The 16,828-nt window shown below is 34.5% G+C and overlaps 2 protein-coding genes and 1 long non-coding RNA gene across 3 annotated transcripts; 2 read left to right on the top strand and 1 right to left on the bottom strand.

The window, feature by feature from the left end:
• The first annotated feature begins 2,860 nt into the window (after positions 1-2,860).
• Positions 2,861-4,138, top strand: LOC147499835 (uncharacterized). The gene is made up of 2 exons (XM_086563544.1): positions 2,861-3,692; positions 3,786-4,138. The coding sequence occupies exons 1-2, from the start codon at positions 2,861-2,863 to the stop codon at positions 4,136-4,138; spliced, it is 1,185 nt and encodes a 394-aa protein (XP_086419670.1).
• A 4,294-nt stretch (positions 4,139-8,432) lies between these two features.
• Positions 8,433-9,326, top strand: LOC147499834 (mitochondrial metalloendopeptidase OMA1-like). The gene has a single exon (XM_086563543.1). The coding sequence runs from the start codon at positions 8,433-8,435 to the stop codon at positions 9,324-9,326; it is 894 nt and encodes a 297-aa protein (XP_086419669.1).
• A 762-nt stretch (positions 9,327-10,088) lies between these two features.
• Positions 10,089-13,881, bottom strand: LOC147499833 (uncharacterized). Its single transcript, XR_015194551.1, has 3 exons — positions 13,680-13,881; positions 11,974-12,045; positions 10,089-10,340 (listed from the first exon to the last, which is right to left on the bottom strand). It is a non-coding gene; the product is annotated as an uncharacterized LOC147499833 (long non-coding RNA).
• Between the last annotated feature and the right edge of the window lie 2,947 nt (positions 13,882-16,828).

Raw genomic sequence — 16,828 nt, 5'->3', positions numbered from 1 at the left:
ATTCACAAAATCACAAGTTATTAATACTTTCTTGCAACTTATATGTACCTAATGCAAGTGATAGATCACAAAGAATCCTTTTCCAGAATCCCGCCATGAGAACGTGGTGAGAAACTAACAATAACACAATGAATGTATAATGTCCTAGCACAACAGAAACATCGAAGGAACATACAGAAAATGCAAGCAACAATTCAGAAAATATACGTGTAATACAATCGTCTATAGTTGTCATTAGGGTATCCCGTGAACAAGTTCGATAAAAAAATGCATAATTTTGCTTTGTGACTGCTCTAGCAATATAGGCAAAGCTTATAGTGCTAAACTGTTTGCATATTGCTTTGAGTTGCTTATACCTATTTAAATTTGCTTATACCCATATTTTCAGCATATTACATTAAAACACTAACTGCCCAACTCTTAATAGATTAGTTAATTGATATGTATTAGTTATTGGATATGGATATGGATTAGTTAATAGATATGGATACGGATTAGTTAATGGATCAACGACAGAATTCTTATGCTATACAACTGATGTCATATTAAAATATATATATAAAGACATCAATATTCACAAAGCATTCAACAAAAACCTATTGAAAGCATACGCCAATATACATAAAGAAATCCTAAGAAAACACATCAATATTCACGAAGCACACACCATCATTGAAAGGTTTACGAATTCCTTCCACTGAAGGTTCGTTTTTTTTCCTAGACTGAAGGTTTTTCCCTGGTACACCATCTTTGAAAGGACTCCAAATTCCTTCCACTGAATGTTAGTATTTTTTTAAGGTTAGTATTTTTTTATTGTTAGTACATATTTTTTGGTACATAAGAAACACAAACACACTTAATCAAAATGTTTTCTCATGCTTCGACCTCATGCATGGCAAAGGAAAAGCCTTTACTTCCGCTTTCCCTTTCAAATTGATCACTGCAAGTTCTAGCTCGACAAACTCTCCTACAGATGTGGATGGGTAATTGGTCGCTACTGGGAACTCTGCAAAGTGGACTAGGGGCTTCAGTATAGAATCGGAAGCAATATGTGCAAACAGCTGAGTACATCAGAATAAACACAAGTCAATTGCTTATAAAGTAATATTTGTCAAGTATTATATAAAGATTGAGCAAATTGGCTTCACTCACTGTTGAAGAAACTCTCCACAAGCTGCGATTTTGCTGCTTTGCTGATTTTATTGCTTCACCACTCTGACCACCACCATCACTAATACGCCCAAGTCCACCAATTCTAGATTTATCCACACTGACACCTCCAATTAACATCGAGTTTTACAGTGTTCAACTCAAATTTGGTCCAACACAACACATTTGGGTGCTTCTGAGTTAACTGACTCCTTTTCTTTCTAGGCTTCCAACAGTATTCTGTTCTACATGATTTCGGTTGACGAGAATTTATCCAGCAGAAAGCAATGGACACCAACAACAATCCAACTTGAAAAACTGCATCAAGTATTTGATTAATTCAATGGAAGTCCAAATAAATTTGAAAGTTGAACTAAATCAACACGGTAATGTTTCAGAAAAAAACATAGTTACTTGGTTTCGCAACATGCATGCTAAGTTGAAAAGAAAAGCACTCATTAATGTAGAGAAAGATTCAGATGAAATTCAAGTAGAGATTCAAACTTCTCCAAAGAAGACCAAGCCTAATGATATGGAAGAAACTTCTGGTGACATTGTTCCTTCACAAGAAAGTATGTCTTAACTTACAACGATTTTGACAAGTACTTTATATATTCATCATACTAATATTACTTTTAAATTGCAGGTCAGCATCAAGTATCAGTTAGAAGAACAACAATTACAAAGTCTACCCTAGCCAAAAGAAAACAAAGGAGGAAAACACAAAAGAGAAGTTATAAATCTAATCGTCTTAGTATAATGAAACATTTTGGTAAATATTTTCTTCTTATGTATTCAATTTATTGTTCTTATAGCATCAAATACTTTATTAAATGACATATTATTATTTTTTAAACAGTATCTATGCCCAGAACAAGTGAAGAAGAAGCTAAAATAAATAGAGCTAAATGAAAAGAGATGCTAAATTTGAAGAGCCTTGGAAACAATAATTACATTGACGATGAAAGTGATAATGATTACTTATCACAAATGAGTGGATCAGATTCTGACATTGAAGTGGACAATGAAACTGAACTTTCCATTTCAGGTGGAATAGATGTCTCACATAAAAGTAATTTTCTTACAGCAATGTTTTATATTCTTTTTATAATTAAATTCTTTAATTTTAATTAACTTTTTGCCTTGCAAGAAGTTGTTTTGAGCCTTTGGATTTTGGATGTCCAACATCCATATATTCTCACTGTGGAGCTATTGTCTAGTACGAAGAAATGAATGATAGGAGCAAAAAACCTATTAATCCTAAATTCTCCATATGTTGTCAGAATGGAAAAGTTCAATTGCCTCTTCTAAAAGATACTCCAGAATTTTTGAAGAATCTTTTGGATTGCAATGGAGAGTCAAAATTGTTAAATTACATGGAAAACATTAGCATTACAACTCAATCTTCGCGTTCACATCTACTGGTGGACAAGTTCAGAGCTCAGTTAATGATGGAAAGGCACCCTTTGTTTATAAAATAAAAGGGTAAAATCACCACAAAATTGGGACATTGCTTCTAGCTGAAGGAGTGCGTCCAAGATTTGCACAGTTGTACATACATGATACTAAAAATGAAGTCACCCACAGGTAATTGAACTCTCTTAATAAGAAAATTGTTAAGAGGAATCCAAAATATGCTTTAGATTCTAGCATTGTTTAAAGATTGATAAATATGTTGAATGTTACCAACGAACTCAGCAAGACTTACATAATGGCAAGGGATAGATTTAAAGAATGTCATGTGGCCGACGTCAGTATACAATTGATTAATAGAAGACAAAAAGATAGAAGACTTTATAATTTGCCATCATCAAAAGAGATAGCTGGTCTAATCGTTGGCAATGGTGATGAATTTAACGAGCACAAAGATGTTATTGTGGACAAGAAAGGATTTGGCTTGAAGAGAATCAACGAATTGCTTCCAAGTTTCATGGCAATGCAGTATCCACTTTTGTTCCCCCATGCTGAAGATGGATACAGACTTGACATTCCATATAGAAAACAATGCAGTAGTTGGAAAAAGAAAAATATTAGCATGAGAGAATACTATGCTTTTAGATTACAACTTAGACACAATGAAGGCCAGACTATAGTTTGTGCGAAAAAATTGAGGCAGCAACTTTGTGTAGATGCTTATACAGTTGTTGAACAAAATAGAATGGATTGGGTTCGAAATAATCAACAAACGATTCAGGCAGAATTGTATCAAGGATTAGTAGATGCAGTTGTTGCTGGTGACACGAGGCCTAGTACTGTAGGCAAACGGTTAGTTCTTCCTTCATCTTTCACAGGTGATCCGTGGTACATGGTACAAAACTATCAAGATGCCATTGCAATATGCATACACACAGGTTCCCCAGATCTCTTCATTACTTTTACATGCAACCCTAAATGGCCAGAAATCCAAAGATGTATTGACATGATAGCTCCTGGTTATAAACCAGAAGACTTTCCCGATATTGTTGCAAGAGTTTTTGAGATGAAATTGCATGAACTGATGACTAATTTACAAAAGCGCAAGAAATTTGGAAAGGCTTGGGCAGGTAACCTATATACTATACTGTTTTAAATAATTTAAAAAGTCAAAATATTTTATGAAAATATTAATAAACACGGTTTTTGTTAATGTTTTGCAGCATTATACACTATTGAATTCCAAAAGAGAGGTTTACCACACGCTCACATTTTACTTTTTCTAGACAACGCTTCGAAGCCTACTACTCCTTCACTAATCAATAAGCTCATATCAGCAGTGTTACCTGACCCAATTGGTGACAAAATTGCCTATGATTCAGTTCTAGAATTCATGATATATGGGCCATGTGGAATAGAAAACTTAGATTCCCCTTGCATGAATGAGAAAAAGTGTACTAAGTTCTATCCAAGACCGTTTAGTGAAGAAACAACTATTGACGACAATGACTTCACAGTTTACAGGAGGCGGAATAACAATCGAAAGGGAATGAAAAAGAATATAGATCGAAGTTGATAACAGATGGGTTGTTCCACACAATGTTGATTTGATAGTTAAGTACCAAGCTCATATTAATGTGGAACACTGCAACAAGGGAAGATCAATCAAATACCTTTTCAAATACATTAACAAGGGAAGGGATAGGGCTACTGCAATTATTGTTGAAAACATGGTTACAGACAAAGATAGTAATCATCAAATAGTAAAGGATGTTGATGAAGTTGCAAATTTCTTAGACTGCCGATTCTTATCTGCTTCTGAAGCGGTTTGGAGACTATTGAAATTTGATATTTAGTACATAAGACCAGGCGTTGAAAGGTTACCATTCCATCTTGAAGGTGAGCATTTGGTTTATTATAATGAGAGAGATGATGCAAGAGATGTAGTAAAGAGGAAATCTTCATAAAAAACCAAGTTCACAGAGTGGTTTAAAGCAAATGTTGAGTATCCAGAATTAGCTAGGGGTCTTATGTATGTTGATTTTCCTACTAAATTCGTATGAGATAAAAAAGAAAGAAAGTGGAAGCCAAGAAAAAATGGGAAGAAAATTGGACGTGTCTACTATGCACATCCTACTTTAGGAGAGAGATTTTATCTGCGGCTGTTGTTGAATATCGTCAAAGGTCCTTTGTCTTATGAAGATATTAAAACTGTTAATGGACAAATTTATCCAACTTTCAGAGCAGCATATCAGGTATATTTCATTACATATTTCATATTAACTTTTTTTTGTATATTGTTTTCTCTCCTAAAATATGTCACATATTCTTTTAGAAGTTCAAACTGATTCATATGTACTATTTAAAAATATTATTATATATTATTATGAAATTAAAAGTGATGCATGTAGATCAAAAAATATATTTATTTCACAATTTTGACTAATGGGGGATAAACTAATTTTATAGAATAGATGCAAACCTCTCTATTTTCACTTTTCACCAACTCCAACTCAACTCAACTCCAGCAAACCACAAACATCAGAATCATGAGTTGGAAGATTCCTACTTCTAGTTTTCCAAGATCTAAAATCTAAAACCCTAGATCTAAAACACCAACTCCAACTCCAACTCCACAAACATATTTCCAAACAAGTTTTAAACATCAGAATCATGAGTTGGTACAGGAGAACAAAGCTTGGAATCACCTCATTTCACAATCTCACTAATTCAACTACTCAACTTGATGGTAATATTCCTACTTCTAGAACAAATACCCTAGTTCTAAAACACCCTCTCTCCAACTCCAACTCCACAAACATATTTCCAAAACCCTTAATACTCAAACAAGTTTTAAACATCAGAATCACCTCATTTCGCAATCTCACTAATTCAAGTACTCAACTTTATGGTAAGACTATTATTCCTACTTGTAAGCCTCCCAGTCCCACTACTAGTTTTCAAAGATATTACTTGTCTGATCGTGCTTCTGTAATTTTGGTTGCTTCTGGGATTTTGGTTTCTTATTGGATTGGTAGTCTATATTATGTTTTTTGTTATCTTGGTGGACGTATTGAAAATGTTCTGTATACAAATCGGAAATATTTCGTTCGTTGTTCCCCTGTGAAGGAGAAACAAGCAAATTTTCGGTTGGAAGCGTATAAGACTAAATATAAAGGATAACTCTTAGATGAGAAGGAACCTCATAGTGTGAGGGAAAAGTTGATACTGAAAAATATTATTCAAGGATTAGAAAGAGAGGTGAAGCGTAATCCAAATAGTAATGCTTCGGGGTTTAATCATTATGATAAATTTAATTGGAATATATTAGTAGTGGATGAGTTAGGGATTCATGCAATCTCTTTCGCTGGGGGAACTATTTGTATTTTTAGAGGAACGCTAGAAGCGCTTATCGATGGTGACGTGGCAACAGTCATTGCCCACGAAGTTGGGCATATTGTAGCTCGACATCCTAATGAAATCCCACAGTTAGTAAGTAGATGTAAGATAGAATTGGAAGCAGATTACATTGGGCTACTATTGATGGCTTCAGCAGGATATAATCCTCGAATTGCAGTAGAATTTTGGGAGATTATCAGTTTGAGTAATCCTAATTTTTCAAAAGGTAACTATCCATCTTATGAGGAACGAGCAAACTCCTTGGCTCAAGCTCATGTCATGGAACAAGCACTCACCATATACAAGGAAGTAACACCCCACCGTCCAGTCAATTAGAGTTGTGGTTGGAATATTTTGGTAACTTAGTTTTCAAACGTAAAGCCTGAGATACGGAAACGAATAGGACGGATTGCAATGAAGTGAAAACGAATGTAGATGAGTAGATGTTTTTACCTGAACATCATCTTCAAAGTGTATTTTTTTTTTCTTTCGATAGAATATTTTCAAAGTTACGGATGAGGTTTACAATCTATGGTTAAAGGTTTACAAATTAGGGTGTGATGCAAGTTATGGTTAGGAAATGAAGTGTTTAAAGTGCGGTGCTTTGTGCCTCCCTGGTGGACAGATTATGGAGTTCATAGGATTGCTCAAAATTTTCAGGTCAGACACTTGGATAGCTTTAAGTTTTCAGCATGGCGTTACACACACTGTTGCTCGACATGCGGCAGAACTATTCAGGAAATTTACTAAGCATTATTCATGTAAATGGTCCAAACTTGTGTGGTTTCCAAACAAAATTTCCCGGCACTCTTTCATATGTCGAATAGCTTTACTGGATGGTTTGAAAACAAGGCAGAAACTGATGCAATGGCATGTGGTTGCTGATGATGTGTATCCTATGTGGGCAGCACGCGGAAACTGAAGAACATCTGTTTTTTCGTTGTTCTTATTCTCAAACAGTGTGGGCAATCTTACTGGCATGGGGGATATAACAAGTCGAGGGCAGCAACTTGGTTGGAGGAATTGAAATGGGTAACTGAGCATGGATATGGGAAAGGAGTTAAAAAGGATGCACTTCGATTGAGCTTTAATGGGTTCATGTATTGGGTGTGGAAGGAGGGGAACGAGAGAATTTTCAGCATCAAGAATTGTACAGCAGCACAGTTAGCTCGGTTGATATTCCAAGATGTTAAGACCAAGCTTCACTCAGTCAACTACAAAATGCAAAATGGACCCGAGAAAGCAACAAATGCACATATGGAATATTCACATCTATGATCTATCCCATTTCAAGAAAAGTAGGATCAATTTTGTACTTGGGCTAAACCAGAGTTAGGGACGCATGCACTCAACACTGATGGCACCCTACAAGTACAAGACAACTTAGGAGGATGGGCAGCAACTATCCGGTATGATCAAGGTGACGTTATTTGTGCAGCAAAGGGGAAATCTGATTTTTCTTCAATAGCTCTCATTGAACTTCAAGGTGTTGAAAAGGGGTTACAACCAGCAGTGACGCACAACATTAGAAAAATAAATGCCCAAACAGATTCCACTAATGTAGCGTCCTTTCTCAAGTCTAAGGAGTTTCCATGGCAGGCAAAGCATACTGTAATGGCAATGATTCAAATGGACTTATTCTCTATCCAGCACATATATAGAGAATGTAACAGACTTGTGGACTCATTAGCATCTAACATTCCATCTGTTAGATATATTGAGATTATTCCTAGTTCCTTTTTCAGAGGATATGAAAAAATTTATATATGAGAATGTAATAGGGAAAAAGAATTTAAAAATGTAATCATCTTTTTATTATCAATGAAAAGGAGTGGGGGACCTCTCTGGCCAATAAAAAAACAAGGATTTGAACCCCTTTCAAGAGATGGCTAATTTGGTCAATATAATACACTTTTTCTTTCAATATAAATAATTCATTCCCTAGTACCTAGTGATTTTATGCATTTTAAGAATTTTTAAGATCCAAGAAAAAGAACCGGTAGAATATCAGTTCTTAGCCTGGCTTAAACCAATTTTCAATGCCTGAAACCTGCTTGCTGCTTCCCTTCCCAAGAAGTCAGCAAAACAAATTTATAGGCTACTAGAAACTTAGAAAGTAAATAAACTCTCGACATTGCATTATGATCAATGGTCGGGATTAGCAACAACTTAAACCCTGTAACATGGTTCAACTAGCACTATCTATCTAGACTTGAATCAGTTGAATGGCTCAAGGAACCAATATTTATGGACACTCCTAAAATGTTGAGATCAATTTCAAATGAGCTGAGTACTTAATTGCTTACATCTAAATTGAAATTCTCGCATTGCGATTTCATTCGGAGCAAATTGGGGCTGCCAGTTACGGGCCTAATATGGGCTGAAGAGAGCTAACGGATCCACAAGCCTTCTTGTCTCGTCTACAAAAGTTGACATTTCAGACTCAATCCCGGCACAACTCCATCAGAATCATGAATTGGTACAGGAGAGCAAAGCTTGGAATCACCTCATTTCACAATCTCACTAATTCAACTACTCAACTTTATGGTAACACTATTATTCCTACTTGTAAGCCTCCTACTTCTAGTTTTCAAAGATATTACAATGTAGATTCTGCGATTGCGGTTGCTTCTGGGATTGTGGTTTCTTCTTGGATTGGTACTCTATCTTATATGTTTTGTTATCATGGTATGCGTATTGTAAATGTTCCGTTTACAAATCGGAAATGTCTCATTATGTCAACTATGATGCAGAAACGACTAGGAGATTTTATTTTGGAAGGTTGTATGATTAAATATAAAGGAAAACTCTTAGATGAGAAGGATCCTCATAGTGTGAGGGCAAAGTTGATACTTAAAAATATTATTCAAGGATTAGAAAGACAGGTGAAGTGTAATCCAAATAGTAATGCTTCGGGGTATTATTATGATGGATTTAATTGGAATATATTAGTAATAGATAACTTTGTTATGGATGCGTTCTGTATCCCTGGTGGAACTATTTTCATTTGTGTAGGAACGCTGCAAGCGCTTACCGATGGTGAAGTGTCAGCAGTCATTGCCCATGAAGTTGGGCATGTTGTAGCTCGACATCTTGTTGAATTCCAACACATGTTACTAAATAGACGTAAGAGAGAATTGGAAGCAGATTACATTGGGCTACTATTGATGGCTTCAGCAGGATATAATCCTCGAATTGCAGTAGAACTTTGGAAGAATATCAATTTGAGTTATCCTGATTTTTCGAAAGGAGATCATGACCATCCATCTATTGAGGAACGAGCAAACTCCTTGGCTCAAGCTCATGTCATGGAACAAGCACTCACCATATACAAGGAAGTAACACTCCACCGTCCAGTCAATTAGAGTCGTGGTCGGAATATTTTGGTAACTTAGTTTTCAAACGTAAAGCCTGAGATATGAAAACGAATAGGACGGTTTGCAATGAAGTGAAAATGAATATAGAACGACTAGACGAGGGATATCATTTTTTAACCTAAACATCATCTTCAAAGTGTATTTTGTTTTTTTTCGATAGGATTTTTTCAAACTTAAGGATGACGTTTACAATCTATGGTTAAAGGTTTACAAATTGGGGCGTGATACAAGTTATGGTTAGGAAATGAAGTGTTTAAAGTGCGGCGCTTTCTGCCTCCCTGGTGAACAGATTTTGGAGTTCACAGGATTGCTCCAAATATTCAGGTCAGACGCAGGGATAGCTTTAAGTTTTCAGCATGGTGTTACACAAACTGTTACTCGACATGCGGCATGAAGAATACAGGAAATTGACTAGGCATTGTTCTTGTTCCAAGTAGTATATTTAGTATATTCTATAGTAACGGATACTCTTTCACATTATGATATTTGTCTATCAATTTACTAAGCATTGTTCTTTGTTCCAAGTAAATTTATATGCGGATTTGATCTGAGAGGTGTGTCAATTTTTTAATAATCATTTCATAATAATCATTTCAATAACTACTATGCCAATATTATTATGATATATCATTATAGTGAAATAAATAAACTTGCAAGAAAAAACATAACATAAGAAACTTAAATTCAATAAGGTAAGACATTGTAATTAGGGTTTTTTTTTCCAAACCAACCTGTTTCAAGTCTGGATCTATTTAAGACAATTCCTCCTTATTCTATATATATTTAATAACAAACAAATTCATCCTACAAAATCCTTGAATAACATACAATATAGTACAACAAAAAACTCACTTACTGGAATGCTGTGCATTCTTTGCTAACTGATGCTGTTCTTGCTATCCATAACCAATTAACTAACTGTTTGAATAGTCATTGTCAGAGTAACTCCATTATGTTTAATCTTGTACATACTACTGACCCATTTCAGCTATAGTCATCCACCTGCAATGTAAGATAAAGCTTCAGCCCTTGCTTATGATCAAAGATTATATTTCTAATGAAAAAAAAGAGAAACGAACCAACATATAATTACATAAATGTAGTGACCGAGACACTTGAACTAAGATTATCTAGTTAATAAGGCAATATAATTTTAAACTCGAGCTCAACTTAAAACTCAGGTTATACCAAATTCAGTTGATCACTTACTATTGTCTGAATATATGCACGTACCAATTACCTTAATAAATTAATAATCGTGGGATGTCATTAGGTTTTCTATTGAAGGTATTTGAAGTCTCACCACTATCTGTGTAGAACTGTAGCATGTAGAAAATAGAAACAGATCATAAACCGTGCTGTAACAATAGTTATAGAAATCCACTTGACATGCTTAAAGCTAGTTCTCAACGTAATAATAGTTCTAGGCATCCACTCACCACATATGACATTGCTAGTACCTTCAATGTCTACATCTCTACTTCAAAAACAAACCTTTAATTTCAATTACAGCCAAATCAAGATTGTCTGTAAAAGCTAAGCCGTTATTTACGTTGTCCCAAACTCTTTTAAGATTGTGTTGTGCTACACCTAAGTCTTTATACTACTTCCTACTTACTTAACATCAGAATGACAGAAAAGTGATGCAACAGACTTGAAGAAGCCAAAACAAACTACACATGCCAGTGGTCCTTAAGCAACTCCAAATAAGTAAGTCTGACTCGCAATAAAATCTAAATTTTCTAGAAACTTCTTCACCAACTTTTGCTTCAGCCATACAAAACTCATTTACAGTCTTAACTTAAGTCATGGATGTTGCACTTAGGTGAGTATTTTTCAATACTAATTGTTTTTAGGGTGAACTAGTATTACCCCCCACTAGATGAGACAATTAGGATTTCCCCCCCACTAGATGGAAAATTAGGGTCTCCCGCCTAAATACACACAAAAAAATTTCGGTCAACCCATTTTGACTTTTTTTTTTGTGTGTATTTTAGGGGAGACCCTAATTTCCCATCCAAGTGGGGAAATCCTAATTGGCTCATCTAGGGGGTGGGTGTAATACTAGTTAACCCTTGTTTTTATTATACTTGAGAAACCTTACTTCAATGAACCTGGATATGAAATGACGGCTGGTAAGAGAAAGGGTGAAATGCACACACAGAATTATAGTATATGGGAATTCATGATAGATTTAAAGAGTAACCTATATTACATTAAATAAATCAAACTACCAAAAGACAAGAACTTTTCAAAACTAATTAATTTCTCAAATATTGATAAATAAACTATAATACCAACTACGCTATGTTTGTGTCACAGTCCGAATTTCTAAACAATTACCAAGTGAATATTTGAAATATAAATATCTCAAACATCACTATGTTCAATTGTCTAAAAACCAAGGCTATGACGGGGTAGATACAACCCATGCTAAAACCGAAAACCTACATCATAAAGAATCAACTTAACAACAATAATCTCCAAAATTTATCAACCATCACTTTATTAAAAGACTACCTTCCATCCCAAAAATCATCAATATAACATTCTAAGAATAATAGGTCTTCAACATTGTATTCTCATATCATATGAATAGGAAACTACGTTATTACATACTTCCAAAAGATCAGACCTAATAAAATAAACTCCCGGACTGCTCCAGAAATAAATCCAAATCAAACGCCGTGGTTCCACTGCCTTCCACCTATGTTCCCAAGAACACACCCACGTTGCCAAAACAAAGCAAACATGGGTCAGCAAAATGGAATTTGCTAGTATGAGTATACTAACCACATAAAAAATATTTGCAGACTCTAATTATTCAAACAAACACTTTATATGTACCTATAACTTAACCATTCTCAGCTTGAAAAACAGGTAGTTCCGTCATTTCAACCGGCATAGTTTCTTCCCAAACAAGACTTCCATTCTATTAACTCATTATAATAACTCATCTTAATAACTTAATAATTGAATTAAATCTTACCGATATACACTTCTGTATAAGGGTAGGACAGCGTCCCTGTACAAAATATTATTGAGTCCTACCCTCCTGCAAAATAGAGTTAGACATCACAATAAAAATTTATCTCAACCAGTCAACTTTCAATTCATAATCAAAACCTCATTTAAGACATTTAAGTCTAAGTGATACCACATGGTTCGTCCTGCCTATTAGGAAATATCATTTATCATTACACTAACAGGTCATTCATGACACATTCAAAGAATATCTTGGGTCATTTCCGCCACATTCAAGAAATACCGTTTTAAACAACCACTATAACGTACCCAATGTAATACTAACATTGTACATATATAGTTATCACTAAAACTAATATATAATATATAATATGGTGTAGTGGCTGCACTTTTACTTAAAGCTGCCTACGTATCCAAATCTTTCAAGAGTGGAATCAAGCCTTTGTAGTTCTTATATCAACTAAACCGATTAATTTTTATAAACCCAAACGACAATAGAATTTTTTTAGCTAATAAGATATAACACGTTCCATTGTCCACAAATATGTACACGGAGAAATAAATAGGTATGAATGAATATCACAGCCAAATAAATCCTTGATAGAGTATTCCAATCACACGTTATCACCCTTCACTAACACTATCTTTTTTTTTTTTTCAATTCAACTAAAACCACATTGTATTTAATCATGGAACACATAAAATATATTCATGTATCTCAGTAAAACCTTTCCACTTTTGACCACAGATCATTCAATTGTATATTAATTTGCTTTACCTCGTAGCTATATCATGTGTAAAAAGTAAAAACCAAACATTTCCCAATAGCAGCATATCTATGGTCCGAAACTAATATCATAAAACAAACATGGTTACATGACCACATATATAAAAACAGTAAAGTTACCCAAAGCCATTTCCAAAGTTAACCTATCTAATATGATCTGACAACATCAACAGGACCCCATCTTGCTTTATTACCTCAACAGTAAACAAGTACTTTAGATAGCCACCCGGAAACCATTCACCAAAAATAAAAACGAATACCCGAAGATATTACCCGAAGCTATCTCACGTGTAGTAAGTTATGACACGTCTAAGTTTCCAAAGTACTTCTAATGAATGACCAACAGTTAGCATCTAAATATATATAGTTATATACCACACGAAATACATAGGTATATAGACAATAAGGATAATTTCGCAATAGCAGTAACACAGCATGATCGATCAAACTAACCATACTTGATTTCATATTAAGGTTCCAATAAATCAAAGAACTAAAATTTCGAGTAGAACACATATATAATTAAATCAAATAGTTTTCTTAAAAGAAAGAAAGATTAGCCCACTCACCAGAATTAATCGTAAACGAAAACTTTAATGAAAGCGAAATAACTGCTGAACTCGAAAACCAACGGTAAAGTGTTGTTTTCCTCCGCCCCTTTCTTTTTCAAACACTCTCAAGCAATAGCTATCTCTCTCTCCCTGTCTTTTTTTTTTCGTCTCTTTGTTTTTCTCTTCTATTTCAAAACCCCCAAAAAAAACTAACAAAAAAAAAAGAGTTCGGTTGTAACCAAACCCCTCTAACTCTCCCACATTTTTATCTTATCTTATTTTATCTTTATCTTTATCTTTATCTTTTTTAATATTATTATTACTTTTTAAACCTTAATAAATAGAAAAAATAAAAGAAAAATAAATGGGGTGTTATAGTTTGAATAGTGAAATTCAGACATTGTGAATGTTTGAAGAATGAACCTTTACGGATTTGGCCCATATGGCAACTGTCTTTTCTCCATGGCATGACTCCAAGCCCTCTTTGCCATATAAAGAACCACATGGAGATACCTATTTCAAAACTCAAAAGATTAAGTACATCAAGATCAAGTATTGTGACAAAGAAAGCACATGACCACTATAGAACCCCGACTTTAAACAGAATGATAGCTTTCCATGATACTACTGCAATTTCGTGTTGAACTATCAAGCAATACTGTAAACGTTCAATGTGGCGAAGCTTTCCACTTCAAAAAAACAAAGATGAATAGAGAAATAAACCAACCCATTATCTGAAGATGGATTTCACTGGGAAAAAAATGAAAAATAAAAATAAAAAATAACAATAAAAATTTGGCTAACCTGCCTGTGTTCGTCCAAAGAAGAGAGAGAGTTATGGGAAGAGAATCCAAGCAATGGATAAGAATCACAGAGGTTCTTATGTGAGAAAAACTGATTTGTATTATTCATTACAATTAGATTTCCCTTAAACCCAACTCTAATTTGTACAAACCACGACACTGGTGCATAAACCCTTGAACAAGACTCAACTATAGTTTCACGCGTTTTTGTCTTCTAATAAAAGATTTGGTATTCGAAGAGATACAATCTAATTGAGAATAGAGACGGAGTGTTTTAAAACGAAGGTTTAGTGGGATTCTTACTTCCTATTTAGTTTTTTTTTCTCGTAGCTTGTTTTTCTTTTTTATTGGCAGTTTTTTTCCTCATAATCTTCCTTTTTTCTCTCCTGATTTTCAGAGAAGTACTTTCGTAATATTCCTTTTTTGTCATCCTTATTTCCCGTGAGTACTTACAATTTACTGACGGGACACTCTCAGAAACTAGGAAAAAGGACTGCTATTATATATACTAGCAAAATGCACGTGCTCTGCATGAAGATGACTAACAGAAAATATTGAAAAATATTTTGAAAATAATTTCAGTCTCAATTTCTTTTAGATTTGGTTTATTGCAATTGTTTATTATTTTGTTTAGCACACCAAGTCGCATACATGAAATTGAATTTTCACTTGTATTTAATAAAAGACGTCTTTAATAAAGCAATACCTCAAAATTAGGATAGAATCTTAGTGGATTTGAACCACCATCTCTTGAAATGTTTTCTATTGAACTATCATCAAGTGCTCTTCCATTTGTTTATTAGGTGTAAACTTGATGGAAGCTAGGTAGTAGAATAAAAAACTAATAGGAAAAAATTTACATACTTCACACAGTTTACATTGTTTTGGTAAAAAGTTATGCTACACCATCCGTCTTAGTCGTTCTCTTGTACACTACGTTTGAACCTTACAAAGGCTCAATAAGTTTTCAAAATGTAAATTAGAATAGGATGCCTGAAAAAACTCTTGGTAGCAGCCTGCTACATTGGCCTTCAAAATATACGCTAGCAATCCTATAAAACGGTTGACAGATGAAGTTCTACCATGAATAGCAATAATTGGTTCCATCTTATTAGATGACACTTGATAAGGGTGCCCATGTATATGCAGTCCGAAAGCTTCTTATTAGTTGGTGGATGGCCTGTTTTACTGAGCCAAACAACTAACAAAGTAAGACATATTATAGAATAATTTTTTCTATCAGTTGTAACATCATATATAAGATTATATATATTCAAGAAAAGTCTATGAGTAGGAGAACCTTTAACCCTTTAAGTATTGTAAGTAAAGAGATCACACCTTTCAATCTTATTAAGACCAAATCTTGAACTTCTAAGCTGTTTTGCAGTGCCTGCATTGTCTTGCTTCTCAAGTGACGTGGGATTGCTAGACCCCATATCAGTAAATCCCCTCAATGTCCTTCCTTGTCTCCAAACGCCATCTTTATGTCGAAGCTCTTCATGAGACACCTTGATGGCAAAACCTGAGTTGCAACTATTTCAACATTCTGTCCACCTCTCTCATTAGACTTTTTAACTTTGTCCTCAGACTTGATTTTAGCAGCTCCAAACTCCTCACTTTCTGATAACGTAGCTCGAGAAAATTGGACACCCTTTAATTTAACTTGCTTGAGAGCATCAACACTGGAGCGCCTTTGGAGTCCCAGTGCATTATCATTGCCCGGAACAGTTGATGTCGATATATGGAGGGCTCTCCGAAATGAAATAATTGCGAAAACAGCAAGTTGACGGAAACTGAAAAACATGTAGCTTATATGACACCATTTGATCACACATTATCAAAACATAAACTACTTTGAACATATGAGACCAGTATGACTGGTATCACAATACAAACTCGCCAGATACTGAAATACACTACTATCTTGAATGACTCTCTGTTAATGCAAGCCATTAACAGAGTGATGTTCATATGCATAATAGATTACACTTAGCTTGTACCTGTAAGTTTATCACAGTACTAACCAAATTCATAAAAAGATAGTAGTCTTAAATCTCAGCAAGCTAGGAGAACTGCAAAGCGGATCATCATGTAAAGTGTCATGCATAGAAATCATGTTTGATATATAATAAGAAGTTGCAAAAACTCGTGGCCAAAAGTAGGAGAAGGTAGGTTTTATATACGCCACACATGTATCTGCCTCAGACATAGTAATAGCAAGTTTAGTAAGTGTTTGAAAGGTGATTACAGATTTGAAAAAGCTAAAGCTTCAATGTGTTAACGAATGAATATAAAAATCTAACCCGATGAGTTGTATCCAAGCTCCTTTTCTGATCTATCTTCACCTTTATATATATAACCTAT

The sequence above is a fragment of the Coptis chinensis genome, chromosome 5 (assembly GCF_015680905.1).
Source record: "Coptis chinensis isolate HL-2020 chromosome 5, ASM1568090v1, whole genome shotgun sequence".
NCBI lineage: Eukaryota > Viridiplantae > Streptophyta > Magnoliopsida > Ranunculales > Ranunculaceae > Coptis > Coptis chinensis.
This window is presented reverse-complemented; position numbering and strand designations above follow the sequence as displayed.